A 16,957-nucleotide genomic window follows, 5' to 3' on the forward strand; every position below is an offset into this window, starting at 1 on the left:
TTGCATTAGGGGAGCGTTGAAGTCATTTGCTCCAAAGAATCAAGTCCTCTACATTTTGGAATATAACCTGAGAGTGTTTCCCATCTCAGTATGATCTCGCCTAATTAAATTAATCTATGCAACACACACTGCTTCAGAAGAAGGAAATCAATATTGGGAACATCTTTTCTGAAAGACCCTTGACTTGTTCATTAGCACAAGTTTATTTGATCCTGCTGCTACTGGCCCTCAGAGAACACGGGACATACCAGTTTTCCTGATGTATCTGAGAGGTGCTGGTGATGGAATATGGGATGCTGGTATATTACGCTGCAATATGGTGATTTACTTGAATAATTTACATCTGGGGAATTTGAATTAAAGAGGGAAGATATTCTGGAAATTTAATTCTCAGTTGTGCTTCTTAATGCCTGTACATTAGACAGAGAGCTTTCAGCAAGTATGAGGAAATTAAAAAGAAAAAAAAAAAAATCTATCTTCTGCTGTTTACAGCAAAAGCAGGTTAAGTGGAGCACCTAAGGGTAACGAGCTACAGTCTTGAAGTTCTAGTATTGCAATATACAATACACAGATGCTGGAATTAGGGAAGGTTGTTTTTGTTTGCGTATGAACTTACAAGTCCAGCAAGGAGAAAGTCTACAAAGTGTAACTGTGGTCTTCAACACAAACATGAAATCAGCGTGTGTGTGTGTCTGTACATGAGGGAAAGTAAAAGGGTAATTAACATAGTACGTGAAAAAATGAATGGGTTTTATTAGTCCTGGTAACAAGATATTGTAAGTCTAACCTCCACTGTGATCAAGCCAAGTGTATAAGTTAATCAAGACCTTCACTAAAGTATTTCTGTTAACACTTTCATCTTACTAGTGGGAATTATTTATAAAACCGTTTTCCACCACTAGCATGACAAGGTGATCATTAACACAGCACAGACCACGCAAAGGCACAAAATTAAAAACATGCAAAAGTGGCATTACACTGGTACTGTAAGCAACTGCCATAAATAATTCTGCTCCTCAAAGTGATTTCAACAGTCTTGCTCTAAATCTAAAAAATCAAAAGCTCTTTATAAAAGTCTAATTCTTGAAATTTAAATTTCTAGGCTTCCCAAGGATGTTTAACTTGACTTTCTCATGCATGAGAAATCAATTTGTTCAACCAAGCCAGTTCCGAGTTTCCCTTGTAAGAGCTCATTTGGAACTGATTATAGAAAGAAAAAAAAAAAAAAAAAGACATCGAGTTTTACACATCTTACATTTTGAAGTAAGAGCCCATTGTGTCCCACAACTGCTTCCCAGGCCCCCATCAACACACCACAAATTAAAGCCACCAAATCAGTGGGGAAGCTACGGCTCAGGGAATCGGTAATACAATAAAAACACCTTTCATTCTAGGGTGCCGCTTTGACTCTGGCACAGGTAGGTACCATCTTGGTCATTAAAAATGCCGAGTGCTGACTTACGTGAAAACAAGCTGGTGGTTTAGGTTAGTTTGCAAAGGTATTTATATTCCTTACCTGACTCCCACCCACACATACACAAATGAAATTCTGTGTGTAAAAATGTGCTTGCGGAAATGTATTATCTCATTCTCGGTGAAATACCTCTCAGTGCAAAATGACATTACAAATAAATATAAATATCCTACACGCACAGCTTGAAATGGGGCAGGGGACAAATATTTTGCATGGGGCTCTGCACAGGTTTTCAGTATTGTTCTTGCAGAGGAGACACCTTATGATGCAAAGGGCGGGAACAAGAGGAAATTTGCACTGTTGGTATCCATTCAACTTCTGCTGCTGAAAGACAGAGACCTTCATTCTCCATAGCTGTTGATTACAGTCTTTCACAATCAAAACATTTACAAAAAAAGATTATGATGTTGATTACAGTCTTTCACAATCAAAACATTTACAAAAAAAAATTATGATGTCCCATAGCATTATACATGCACTTCTTAGCATACATTTTTGTATTCCTTCTATGTACAATACAGATACTTAACATTTCATATATTTAGGTTAACTATGAACAGTTTACAAACTAGACATCGGCAGTACTGAGACAGACTTTTAAAGTTTTGTGCATTTACAGCCAGCTAATAATAAGGGTATGGAAATAATTAATTGAAAACTTGGAAAATTTAGCAAGCTCTCCAGCCCATCACATGATTTCAGCAGGTATCCCCTCTCAGCCTTTATAAAGAATGCCGTGTGTCTACAGGTGTGCCTACCCAGGGTTCTCCCAAATGCTTCAGATCAGAACTTCTAGAATAGGATTCTCAACTCCACTGTACGTGAAATTGGTATTAAGGATACCAAAAACATCAGAGATGCTGGGCCACGTTCATTTGGACTGCTTTCCCTCATTTGACCTTCTCCATCCTAAGCAATGTGAGGAGGCGGGGGGCAGCTTCAGGTTATGGATAACTAAAGGGTTGGACTAGATGATCTCCCGAGGTCCCTTCCAACCCTTGCGATTCTGTGATTCTGTGATGTGTGAGCAAATAAAGCCTTTTTGTGCACAGTCCCCATGAGAACAGGACCCCATTTGGTTTTGTTCCAGCTTTCACCTGGGCCAGGTAATGAATGATTGCAAAATTAACACCAACTTCCATACCCCGATTTTCAACCGTATCTAACCCCTGGGTTGGAGGCTAGGGTAAAGTGAGGTCCCTATAAAAGGGAATTATTTTATTTGAAACTGTATGCAACTCCCTTTTGTCCTTCCAGTGTTGCTCTTTCCCCTATTCCCTTTTCCCAATTCCTAATCATTAAACAATTCTTCTTGAAGTAACGGGTGGTTTTTGGCAGACTTTTTTGAACACAGTCTAGCTTAATTTTTTTTTTTTTTTTTTTTTTTTTTCCCTTATTGAATCACTTAGGTCTGTAGCCATTGGTCTTTCAAAAAGAAATGCCTTGGGTCAGCTTTACCCTTTCACAGCAGCAGTGAAACAGAAGGAGCACTATTAATAAAATTAGAGAACTGCAGCAACTGCTCAGCAAAACAGTGCAATTTGTGCCCAGACTTCATTGCTACAGATGAAGAACGAGCTACAACATCATTACTGCAAGTTTTGTTTCAGCTTTTTCGAATTAATAAAACTGGAGCCCATTAATTCAAATAATACATTTGAACCTTGGTACAACAAGAGCTGAATACAGTAGCAAAATGTCATACAGATTGTAGGCCAGGTCCTGCAATCTCCGTAGATCATGGAACCTCTATCATGTCTCTAAATAAACTGTTAAAAATCGTTTTCAGAAGTCTAGATATGATAAAAAAGCTGAACATTTTCATTGATTCTTAGCATGCCCACAATGAGCAATGCAGAGTGCCAGCTACAAAAAACAAACAGGAAACCAAAACAACAAAACCCCACCACAAGTCTTCATGTCCTATTTGTAAAAACTAGTCAACATAGGGCAAATAATTCAATTTACTTTCACCTGGCATTCCTTGACATTCTTCCACTCATTCGTGAAGAATGTACTTTTGTACTAAAGGACTAGCTCTTCTGCACTTTCAGCTGGATCACAGAAAGCATAAAATAGCTCTGTCCGGACAAATGTGATCAGTCCCTCAGTTTTTGTTTACTCCTGGAGAGGCTGATTTTGCACAGTTTACTGGCCTGGCTTGCAAAATTATTTCTTCCATGAAGACAATTACCACCGCTATTTACTTTTTCTATAATTCATCCAGGAGTAAAAAGCAAACCAATAGAAGAAACACACAGAGACTTTTTTTTCTTTTTAAAAAAAACAACACTAGAAGACCATAGATATCTCTCAGAAATTAAGTGCAATGTTTTAAGAGCAGAGGGAGATCAATGGTGGTGCTATCTTGCCTGTATCAAAAGGGCACACACTTGTTAAGCTAACAGGGACAACACTTCTACAACATGAATCAGAAAACCTGGCTTTATAAGCTGAGGAAGTTTCATTAAAAAACTGCAGGAGAGCGCTAATTCACTTTGGTTTCAAGTAAACATATCTTCATTAATATTTTGCTCAAACACAAAGACTCCAATTTTAGTAAGATAAGCTGTGGAGAGCAAACAGCCTTCCTCTATGCTGGCTTAGTGACCAAAGAGAAAACAACTGGCATCAGAAAGGAGAAAAAGAAAAAAAAAAAAAAAAAAGACAGTATGTTGGGTCTCTGAGCCCAAAGGTAATTATCAAAGAGTTTTCTGAACAAAAATCTTTAAGCCGATTTTCTATCTTTGTCAGTCAACTTTTCCTCTATTCCCAGGGACAGCAGCTAAACATTATTCAAGAGTCACCATTAAACCAGGAAACAATCACATTACATATGCAATCTAAAAGACCTCAATTACTTCCCAATCAGATCTTCCAAAAGTGTTTGTAACAATAGGAGTTGTTTTTAGGGTAGAAAACTATAGTGTCAGATACAAAAGAAATATTATTACAAAGATCCAAAATATACCTATTAGCATATAAATATGATATGACTAGGCTACAGGTCAAATCTGCTCCTGAAAGAGCCCTCAATTTATTCTAGCAGAGAGAGCAGATGAATTCATTTACACTCCTAGACCTCAATTCTTTCATCCTTGCAACTGACCTGTAATTGTTACCTTCTTAGAACTATTACAGCAGCTGTAAAAACCCCCAAATTACAGCTTCTAGCCACACTAAGTATTTCATAATCTCTACCACGTGTCATTTTGCTTTCTGGAACAAACTTCTTAAACGTAAGGTCACCATAGTCATCAGGTAGTCACCAACTAGCACAGGTATTTACCACCTGTTTAGTTTGCCAGGTTGTAAATGGTCATCTTTACACATTTGTCTCCCTGCATAAATCGTGCTCTCTGTGTGTGCATTCACCATTAAAAGCATGGAAGGGGAAGAAAGATGCAGCCAGAGGTACGGTCCCTAAAGCAGAAGGCTGAACATTCAACATTTTAAGGAGTGTTGTCCTTTTTCTCTGTGAACCCTATTCTACTTATGACCCTACAATTACAGATAGCGTTAAGTACATTATCGGCGATTTTACCTTCCACGGTTTACAGTACTTTTCAGTAACCTCTAGTGCACTTCACCATCCAGAGTGTTATAGTAATGCTCGGCAGCACACCCCCTGCCTCCCTCGCTAGGACCCACTTCAGAGGATTCCCAGAATACGCAGGCAGCTGTTTGACCTTTCCTGCTGTCCTCAATGTGCCTTATCTAATGTAACCGAAGAGATGTCACCACCTTATAGCGTCTCTGAAAACAGTCCTACACCACGTTTGAACATAATGCCACAAACTGCTGCCACTACTTTACACCTCTCCACCCAGGCTGCAAGAAGTATTGCTTTTAACATAGGCTATTACATAGATTCCATGCACAATCTTTTACAATTAAATTTCATTTGTAGAAACTCATCTCATTCTGCGACAGGAGCAGCTCTGCTTTGCTCCGAGTCTCTTCTGCTTTTGATCGTATTGCACCTTTATCATATTCTCTTCTCCTCCTGCTTAGACGGGTCTTGTCCATGTGCCTTTTCTGCTTTCCACTGCTTAAAGGCCACTTGGATAAATGCCACCTCCCATTTAAATCCTAACATTCAGCTCAGAAGACTCCTCTTATACAGCAAGTTTAGAAATCCAGTTCTTTTTAGTGAGCTGCTCATCTAGTTACCAGAAGGCAGTTATGAAGACTGTCAGAGCAGAAAAAATCCTGGAGCTGATCCCAGAAAAAAAATTTCATTAACCTTCCTTCCACTTGTCCCCAATACAAGGAACATAAACATATTTTGGCTAACATGATTAGCAGTTTTCCATTAGTAACCCAGACAATGCTGTGAGAATTTCTGGACCGTTCCCAAGCAACCCGTGGCATATCACAAGATCTGACGGGGAGATTTTTCTGACCAACAGATTCCAAAATTGTAAGAGACTCTCAGAGTAGCTTAAGTATCATGGATGGCAGTAAGTACTTTTAAAATGCTATTTCCAGTTTGCTGGTTTCTCCTACCCAGGGCAGCAGGAAGGACCTGAAATTAATCCAGTTGTGGGAAGCTCTTAACTTTATGCAGTATAGCACTTGATGTCATGTATCTAGAATGAAGATTTTGAATCTTCTGTATGCAGCTGTAACTATCCCCAGCACTGACAACCTCCATCGTCAGGCTGGCTAGTGGAAGAGCTCCAGGCGGTGGTTTCAGCACAGCTCTTTCTGCAGACAAGTTCTGACTTTGTGCTTTTAGTAAACCCTCCAAATCTCTACATAGAAAAGAAATTCAAATCTCAGAATAGGGAAGAAAATGCACAAGTCTGAATAAAATGAAGAAAAGGAAACCTATCACCTATGATCTTGCCACAGACTCTAGTTTATGCATCCTCAAACCAGTCTGCATGCATGCAGTTCCCTAGTTCACGTTCAGGTAATCACCACTTATTTCTCAAAGCCAGGCAGCTGCCAGAACCGGTTTTAAGAGCCACAACTAAAGGAGTTGTTCAGGGCCTCAGAGGTCTATTAGCCTAACCTGAACATCAGGGCAAGTCACCCAGTGCATGCGAAAAGTTGAACCCTACATATTAATCTTTGTCCAGGATCAGAGTAACTTGACACTTGTTTTATTCACCGCAGTCCTCTCATTTGCCTCACAAGGCGGCTACGCCAACACAGAAATAGAGCAAAAAATGGGGACTCTGTCCCCAACTTTGGCAAGACAATGAACACATTAGTCATATGAAAAGGAGAGTTCTGAACATCTTGTTAGCATCCCTCCCGATAGAAATGCTTCACCAAGAGAGACAGACAGCGACTTACGGCGTGCATACCGCACACAGCCGTGGTGCACAGGTTCTAACCCCCACTTACTCTCCCATTCCATTCCCACAGCTCGGACTTAGCACTTTGTAAGTAAACAGTGAGGTCTAGGGAGAGGAGGGTTAACTCAACATGCTGATGAACTGATGCTTTAAGAAATCTATTTAACACATTTACCCAATGGTAAACATGGGGAAGAAAAGCTCCTTTTGCTAGGGCCAAAGTTTGCACCTAGTTCAAGGAATAGTTTGAAAACGCAGTTTTCAAATGCCAGCAAGTGCCCGAGGCAACAATTAAAATAAAGTATCTTTTTTTACTCTTTCCTGTGCAATACGTGGGATACTTTTATCATGCAGCTGAACACTACCAATGACAATGGTACTGTTAGCATTTTAGATTTGCCCAGCACTTACTCTTAGCTGTTGCACTCGCAACTGGAGCAGATTAAATCCGAGTCACTTGTTCTGAAATACTTCATGGATCAGTCGTAAAGGACATTTGGGGTACAAGTTTTGGGATCCTGCCAGTCACCCATGATTTGCTATCACCTGCGGTGTTGATGATGAATGCCAGACCATTGTGCTGCATTAACATCACACAGACTGTGTTATCTCCTATCTCTCACTCAAGTGATTTACTAGATCTTCTTAGGGCACATATGTATGAAAACTTCTGCACAGCTTTAGGTTCACTGAGGAAGATTTTTAGAGGATAGGAACAAGAAACATAAATCCGAGCAGGATTTCTTCTCTCCTCGTCTCTTTCAAATGTTAATACAGTCTGATGTTAGTATCTTAAATGTTAATAAAGTCTGATCTTCTCTTAACTTCTCCTTTCTTACCTCTGCTAAGGCTTATTTACACACCCACCCACCCCAAAAATCCTATGCAAATAAGGCTTCCTGCATGCACCTTCACAATAAAGACAGCTACTCTAGATTAACACAGAAGTTTATTTTTAATTTACCTTCTACATTCATCATGTGTGAAAAAAGAGGCACAAGAAACAAGCAGCTTTGCTTTTCTTCATGCCAAGGTGACAGCATGGTTCACAAAGAGAAAGGTTCTACTCAGTCAAATGCTAAAGCCTAGAAAGGAATTCAAAGTCACCTTGACAGTGTTTTAGTTCTTTCATCTAATTAAGTGATTTTTCTTTCCTTCGCCCCCATCCCCCCAAGCAGCACATTTTAAGTTCTCCCTTTACTCACATTTATATTCTCTAGTCAATAAGCAAAACAAAAGTTGCTGAAAGGCTCCTACATGCATTTAGGCTGATACAGTAAGATAGGGCTGAGATGCTCTGGGCCACTGAAACACAGGTCAATACCCAGCAATGGAGACTTCCACAAGAACCTCAATGCAATCTGCTCTGTAGAAGAGTGCCACCCCCTTCCCAAGAGGATGCCCTTCAGAAGGGGGGGTCAGCTTCTTCACACCAGCCAGCTAATAATGGTTTTTTGCTGGTGAATCAAAAAATAGGACATTTGTCATTTTCAATGATTATTTTTTTCTGAAGGTTAAAAGTAGCATCTATCAGGAAGGGAACAACCATCAAGACAAGAAGAGAGAGCTTTACGTTGCCTTTTGTTCAGAGACTCCTGGCACAGAAGTATCATCTATTGCTTATTTCTTAAGCATGTGAAATGGGAACAGAAGGAGCAAGATTAATACATCTGAATTTTTGGCCAGTGGATTAGATCAGCAATATGTTCAAAACTGACTACATCATTTCTAACCCCAATCCCATTCTGAGAATTACTCAAGGACTAAGGGAAATAACAACAACACTGGACTCATTTTCAAAGATGCTTCAACACATCCAGTGACGGTGGTTGCTCGGACCGGGCCATTTATCTAGCTTGTGCTGCAGCCACACAACTTTCAGTCCATGAGCTAACTTGCTCCTCTCCATACTATGCTGCTGTTTCACAATAAACGTAGCAGAAGGTTCCTAAAGGCCTAAATTATACTCGAGAAAAACATTTAGGCTGCTAAATCATTCAGACACTTTCAAAAGATTTACTCAAGTCCATGAATCTAATTGCTCATCTAAGTTTGATTCAGCTCAATTTTAAAAATCAGCTAAATTGGTGCTAATGCTGATGACACTAAAAATGCTCTTAAACCAATTTAAGGCTAATTTGGTAATTTACCAACATAAAGGTTAAGCTGACTAAAGGCATTTTTTACATAGAATTTTATAGAGTTGCACTGGCTTAGCTGTAATAGTAAAAAATAAGTTTATTCAAACTCTAATACTGACAAGCTCATAACTTTACTCAAGGTAATGCTTCTCTAGATACTAAAAAGCCATAGAGGAAAATGACACCAATGAACACAGTTTTGGTTCTAGCGCTGAGTTACTTGAATTTTTCAGGATATTCAGTAAAGTGGTCATCAGTAGAGAAAGAAAACTCTTATTTCCCTCACTTAAATGATCTCTCTTGTAAGGAGTAACCCTCTTGGATAAGAAATGCTGCTGTGAATAGGTCTAGACTTTACACAGCCATGGGTCACTAATTTAATTAGATTTCAAAGCAGCTATTCTACATTTACACTGAATACAATACTTCCTGTACCCTCCCTCATACTAAAAGGAATAAAACCATCCCCCAGAAGTTTACACCTCAATGCATGAGGAAACAACAACAAAGTGTACATACAATACCCTGAGTTACAGATGGGGTTTATATTGTTCAAGTTATTAGGAAAACCTTAACTACTTGCGAAGTTGGTATTTTTAGCAAGGAAAACAAAAGGTCTTTCTAGTGAGACAGGATTCTGCTTGACCTGCTCTGCTCAGAAAATGACCACCAGCAGCCAACCTTGGTAGCTTCCCCTCCTAATTACAAGCTTTTACACATATTACAAAATTAAATCAACCTTCTCTGAATGGAAAAAAAACCAACCAAAAAACCAAAACCCCCGAACTTTACTGGTAACAGTGGAAGTCTTTGCTTTCCGTTAAAAAAAAAACTTTCGTAGAGGTTTTCTTGGGACAGGGAGTAGGGTAGAGTGAGGATAGGAGCCCTGCTGTTGTGTATCAGACTTTGGTCTTCTGAGATTTTCTCCATTCAAACAAAAAATGGGGGCTGCAATTTTCACAGGGTTCTTATATCGCATTTGTTACCCCGCGTTTCAGACTCTGCAAGGCTACCGCTCTCATAATTTGAGTGATGGAAAGCTGCATGGATTAGTTACTTGAGGAAACTGGGGGCTTTGGCCTCACTAAAAGCCATGAGGGAATAACAAGAAACCAAGTTCATATTCTCTTTCAGGAGGTCACATAACATTTCAAAGAATTACACAAGACAGGAGCTGTTACTGGAAGTGAAACCACACTAACAGACGGGACCATTTGCCTCCAGTTTCACCATCTATAAATGACCTGAAAACGCCTATTATTTGACACTCTCATACTGCTACACATTTGTACTGTTATTCAGCAACACATATGTCAAGCAAAAACACCCTGTAACAACTATATGAACAATCTATGCAAATAACTTTGTTATCATTAGCAACATTCCAACTTCACGCATCTTACTCTGCTGAGGCAGAATACAAATTCAGTCTTGGTCCTGCTGTTACACCCAAGTACAGACCCCCTCATACTCCATTATTTCACTGGAAAACCAGATGCCAGCTTGTATCATGCATGAAGGGCAGGGGCAGTTGTCAGCTATAACCAGGGATTCCTTTGGATCTCACATGTAAACAAAACACTTCAGGTGTTGATTCCCTAAGCTGCCAGTAGAATTAGTTCTTCTGTAGGCAGCTACAGCCTACTGCCTTGCATGCTGTGGACACAGCGAAAGAGAGAATTTTGTGAAGAGCGGCTATAATAATGCTAGTGCCAAAATTTCTGGCAAGTCCAATGCTTGGCTTTTGTGAGCAGCATTCCCACTCTGCGTATGGCAAATTAACAGCCACACCACAACCTGTTTCTACAGTGCAGGATTTCTGGAAATATAATGGCTACTAGGACATAACAACTTTTGATGCACAAATGAAGCTGAAATCATATGATAATAGTCTCTTTCTCTCATGTTAGCTAGAGGTAATGGCAACCACATAAAACTGAAACAATTACAGAACGTATGAAAATGGGTTTCTAAACATCCATTCCTCTTTATGATTTCTTGAATCATCTTTCTGATCTCATGATAAAACTTCTGGGCCACAATACTTATTTGTCATCGTATAATGGGAGTGAAAAGTCAGTCAGTGTAAGATATCTAGCCATTTGTTATCAAATAAAAGGTTTACAGAGAGCTGGTTTATGGCTTCTAATGAACTTCAGTGTATCACCTTAGCTATTATAAAATCAGCGGTGTGATGAAAGAGCACTCTTTCATGGTAGGAAAACTGAGAAAAAGTGAGTAGATATTTGACTGTAATTTGAAAGTTGCCAGGACAGAGAGCGCTGGTGATCAATGAAACATTTAAACCCCAGACCCAAACATATTGCATACTCTCACATGCCAATGAAAAGAAAGGGGGTAAATGGAAGTAACAACATTCAAAGGTAAGCTTATTGTAATCTGGTTGTAAACAAAAGCCACAGGGGCAAAACTCCTTGCCCTGCTCTCCCAAAAGCTAGAAAGCAAAGCACAAAAAGCTAAAGTTTAGTGGGGGAAAAAAAAAAAAAGAGATCACAGGAAGTAACAATAATAATGTAAAATGGAGGCGGAAAGAAACTGGATCCTATCTCTTCAAAAGCAGCCTTCTTTGCTAGGCACAGATGAAAGACACTGATTTCATTAAAAGCAGTTTAAGTGAAAGAACAGAAAGGCACAACTAAGTATAACTAAGGGGTTAACAAAAGTTTGGGAAGGGGGTTCGTATCCTAATTAGGCACACAGCAAATAAAAAAAAAATTATGAGGTTATTTTCTTTATTATGGCCACTTCTGCTTTACAAAGTGGTAAGTTATAACAGCAAGCGCTGATGTGGCCTTAGTATTAATTAGTAGGACAGAGCCCTCATCCAGTTACAGGGCACTATCCCTTGGCACAGGGATACAACAAGGGAGAAGGGAGAAGATGCAAGGAGGCAGAGAGAAAATCCAGCACTGTATTGTTTCCAGAGAAAGTACCCTCTTCAGACATTTGAGGATGTCCCCCAAAGTCGAGACCTGAGGCACACACATGCAGAGCCTCTTAACACTCAAGAGAGCTGTAGCTGGGAGTAGATAAATTGCCAGAGCTGCGATGAGAGTGCTGGAATCGGAGCTGTGGGATTTAACAGGAAGATGAAAGCCGTCGGTAACACATCCCTCCTTTTACCTTCTCCTACCTCACAGCACTGTGCCTGAACACCGCCAGCTCAAAAACACATCTGCCACATGAGCACATTCCTGGCTACTGCTATCTACAGTGGTAGTAAACATACATTTTTACTGCCTTTTCTTATGTTTTTTTTAAACCACAGAGCTGCTTTATGTCCAGTCTAGCAGAAGTTCATGTGGAGATGGCTGACTAATTTGAACTGACTGCAGATATGCTGGTACAGGCGTTACTGAGTAGTATAGACCAGTAGGGACCACCAGAGAGCGATGAGCTTGGTAGCACATTCCAATTTATTCACAACACATGGAAGAATGCGTCAGCAAAGACTCTCAAAGTGAAGCATGTTAATTAGCTAAGCCTAGTCAAGTTTTGTGGCTATTTTAAATTTAATAGGGTTGAGTAAACTAGGGCACACAGACAAAAAGGCCCACATCCTCGAAAGCACATTGTGGATATGCTGAGAATTGTCTTCGTTGATCTGGATCTAAATGGATTTCAAGGTCTAATAATGAATCAATGAGTTAATGTTGTTTCCCAGATTCTTATCTCTCTGTGATCAGACTATTATAATGACCTGGGATTCAATGAATGTCTTCCACTACATTATATTAGACCAAAGCTGGTATTAAAGAACTTTCAAAAGGTGAAATTATGTGATAGCTGACTCATTACAGCAAGAACCATAAAGCTGAATACTGCTGTTGTCTTTTTTACGTATTCATGTAATCATAAGCAAATTATACCAAGAACAGTAAAAGCAAACTAATAAAGCATGGTGGGTGTCAAACATTATTACTTGCTGTTACCTTCCATGGTGTTTGTTTATAAGAGATGCATGGATCACTTCACAGTTAGCAAGAAGTTTTTGATGAGAAGATAAATACTTTTGTCTCCCAATAATATTTAAAAGTAAAAAAAGTTCACATACCTGTTCCTTTACTGCTCTTTTTTTCAGACTGTGCCACTTGTATAACTTCAGCAGCAGCATCCCTTACTACCAAATCTTCATTCTGCAGCAGTAGAACCACACATTTCCACACAGCAAGGGTATCAGACAGCCCTATATTAATTTGTGGGGAAAAATTAGAATTCTATTTCTTACATGCATTTCAAGAAGTTACAGAGCTGTTTCCACACCTAAACACAACAAATACAGTGAAATGCTGGAACATGGACAGGAGAAATGAATCAGCAAACCATTGGGAAGACAACTGGCATGTGTGAACTTCATCTAGATGGTAGGCTCAGCTTGGTTTAAACAGTGGGCAACGGATAAGAGAATGGACTTCTCTTACTCTGGGTTACAACAAAAGTTGTGGGTTCTCTGAATTTTCTACAATTTCTAGGAGTGCAGAATTCCTATTTGGCAACAGCAAAAGTTTTGCATGCACTGTGATCATGGACTTACTGTTGCAATCTGCCTTCAGCAGGGGCTGCCTAAGCAGGTTTTGTTCAGATACTGCCAGTAGCACTGGCCACAAATGCCATTCCCTGCAGGAAACAGCAAATGATCCCGCCTCTCAGGGATCTACCCATCTCCTGCTTCTCCCCTATCTACCTCACCCCACCACTCACCAGCATGCCCTGCCACCCTTACACCCACTATCTGTTGGAAACAAGCCAGGTTTAATCCATGGGGTAATTACCTGCACACAGTTAAGACTAATCAGAGACAACTGGCAAGAGGGAGGTGTTCATCTGGTAAACCCCAAACAGGCAGACTCCACATACCACCCCAGTGGCAATCCACATCTCACAAGCCATACTCCACTTGCAAACCCTTGTGCCATTTAGTGCTGTCACACACACTAAGGATGACTAGCTGAAGTCACAAGGCTGTGCTCATAGGTTTGCTGGGGTACTTTTCAGTTGACTCTTCAGCTCCTGTTGAACATCCTCATTAAAGGAATCCACTGGAAGGTCTCTTTTAGAGGCAGCCAGCTGTTAGATACTATTTTCTGGTGATCACAGAGAACATTGGAGTTGGTGCTTCTTTGCTGCGCTGCTTTTCTTCAAGCATGTTATCAACAGGTCTATCAGAGATTTGTATTACAAGGCTAGCCAGACAATTAATTGTATTTCACTGCTTGGTCAAAAATAATTGCTTGAGGATTTACTACACAGGCAGAAGAAGCATTCCTGTATTTCATGTAACTTCCCTATGTGGGAATAGCATGGAGTATAATTGTTTCAGAAAGAAGTTGCTTTTTTCTAGCATGATGTACCTGATAATGTTATAGCAGCACAGCTAGGGCAGAAAAATTATTCCCGTCTAGATACAATGGTCAGCTTTCCCACCTAGACAAATTTCTAGTATATCTCCAGGAGAGGTGCAAGTCTGCAAATGGATTTTCCAGACAGACTTTTTCTGAGCCCTCAAGAAACATGGTGGAGAGAGGCAGTGGAGGCCCCATCCCTGGAAACATTCAAGGTCAGGTTGGACGGGGCTCTAAGCAACCTGACCCAGCTAAAGGTGTCTCTGCTCATTGCAGGGTGGTTGGACTAGATGACCTCTAAAGGTCCCTTCCAACCCAAAACATCCTATGATTCTATGAATTTCAACATTCAGCCAGTACAGCTTTGTTACACTTGCAGTGTTTCAAATACCCTGTTTGACATAATTGTTTTGACTGTGTGTAAATATATATGTGTACAATACATTTTAAGTCATGTATTGATGGGTTTCATCTAAAAAGATCCAGAAAATTAATGTTCAAAGTACTCACCAAGAATGAGCTTCTCATTGATCAGAAGAAATGTTGTTACACTTTTAAGAACTTCAGCAGCTGCTAACAGCATCTCTGTCTGTTGCTCGTCTCCACAAAAATAAACTATCAGTTGAACCCATTTTTTCAGAACTTCTTCTGAAATCTGAAGGCACAAACACAGGAGAAATATGCTCTACAATCCGATGCTACCGCTCACCATGACATTAAACTATGGACTGCCGAAGGGATACTATTCATCAGTAAATGCAGGTTTTTTTCAAGGTAGTGAATCCCAGATGTCCATTCAAAATTGACTTACTATGTCACAGATAATTAAGACGGGAGATATCCTTTTAGTCAGAGTAGTATTCATAGGTAATTCTCTCGGTCTGTCCCTTCACACCAGACTCACCAATGACCACAAGTCAAAGCGTATCTTTGTGTCCTCAGTTCTTCTAAACACGCAAGCCAAAGACAAACAGACTGGACCATAACAAGGAGAAGCCATTCACAAAGCACCCTACATGTATACACATACACATATCTGGAAAAACAACTAAGAGCATATGAGCCACAGCATCAATCTTAGGCTTTGGTATGCTTGGTAAAGGGGTGAACGCAGCTCCATCTGTCTCCTCTGCAGATACTGGGGATGGAATTTTTTTTTCTAATAAGACTGCTGAGGTACCTTGGGTTCTGGTAGCATGCGCATTCAAAACATTGAAGGAATCTCTGAGTTGGCTGACACACAGCAAAGCTTGCTGTCCTAGAACATGAATTAGAAAAAAGAACAGGAAAGAGAAATTTCCTGTTTCAAATAAAATCCAGTTGCCATCTTTTGGAAAATATTTAGCCCTCAGACACATGCTAGGAAAACAGCTACTCAGTAATAATGGGACAAAGCTGCAGCTCTTTCTGATGTGCAGTGATGGCTACTAGATTTTTTGGGGGAAAGAAATAATGTGCATTTTACCTGTAACTCAAAGAAGCACTTTCAAGACTTCTCTATTCTGACCTCCATTGGGACAGCTGGGCTGTAACTGGGAAGAGAAAGCCCTAACTTCCATAAGTGACCAAGAAGGAGCTGGGGTCCCCTGCAAATGCCACACTCAGGAGGGTGGTGGGTCGGTCAAGCTGCAGGAACCTCAAGCGCAGTTTAGATAACAGAACATGCAAACTGCAGGAGATGGCACCCAGGCACGGCCACAAGCAAGTGTGCAGTATGGCAATTAGAAGGAAGCTTCAGAGGAAAAGAAAACCCAAACAGATTGGGACCTCGCGCACAGGAGAATAGGAAAAGCAGCACCAGCTCAACCTGGAGACACCTGAGGTACGTGCAACTGATTTTTTTTTCTCTTTTATTTTTTGCTTATTTTTAATTAAGGAAGTGAAAAACGGAACAACCAAATAAAGTAAAGAAGAGAACTGATGAAAAGGCGAGTCAAATTAAAGGGCAGAGAAGCACAGGACTCCTCACAATAAATGAAACCTCAGTCGTACTCTGCTTCATTCTGCGTGGTACATGGCCATGTACCTGCACTGCACAAAGGGACAGAGCCAGAGCATGCCCTACAGATTCTGTAACAGGTTCAAAAAAAATAATCTCCCAAGATGTTACAGTTACTCAAATTTTGAACAGGCACACGGACTATCTAGAAAGATAACACTTGACTTTTACCTTATGGAAGAGAAATAATCCCTTCTACAGAGGCAAATACTGAATGCAAGCCCAAAGGAAGAATTTAGATGGAAAACTGATGTACTTGGTCTTTTACAAAGCAGGAGGCACCCTCTGTACAGATGTCTTACATCTCACACTATTTATATGCTTATTAGACAAAGTTGTTTTAGCATTACTACAGTTAAGATTGTTACAGCACTTTTCATTAATTCCTCTTTGCAAATCAATACAAAACTTCAGAGCAATAACATGTTCCATGTCTATTTGTGAAACCAGGTTTACATGGTTATTTTAATGTTTATAGCTTGAAGTCTCTCAAACAAAAAGATATAGCATTGTAATTCATGTTCCCAATTCTTGTGTGCAAATCTGTGGCTTCCTTTTTTTTTTTTATAATGAGACAAGATTAGTAGCATACACTATGAATCAATCCTGCTGCACATTCTATAAAAAAATAACAGCTACATAAGGAAAAGAAAAAATCTTCTTTTTAAAAC

General features: G+C 39.9%; 1 protein-coding gene across 3 annotated transcripts in view; it reads right to left on the reverse strand.

The window, feature by feature from the left end:
• Window positions 1-16,957, reverse strand: part of THADA (THADA armadillo repeat containing) — a 160,445-nt gene that overhangs the window by 14,783 nt on the left and 128,705 nt on the right. For all 3 annotated transcript variants that reach the window (XM_035897022.1, XM_009641571.2, XM_035897021.1), the window contains 2 exons: window positions 14,798-14,942; window positions 13,000-13,131 (listed from right to left, as the gene is read on the reverse strand). In XM_035897022.1, coding sequence (XP_035752915.1) covers window positions 13,000-13,131; window positions 14,798-14,942 — 277 coding nt within the window. The remainder of the gene's footprint in view (window positions 1-12,999; window positions 13,132-14,797; window positions 14,943-16,957) is intronic.

The sequence above is a fragment of the Egretta garzetta genome, unplaced genomic scaffold (assembly GCF_000687185.1).
Source record: "Egretta garzetta isolate BGI_Z169 unplaced genomic scaffold, ASM68718v1 scaffold166, whole genome shotgun sequence".
NCBI classification, from domain to species: domain Eukaryota; kingdom Metazoa; phylum Chordata; class Aves; order Pelecaniformes; family Ardeidae; genus Egretta; species Egretta garzetta.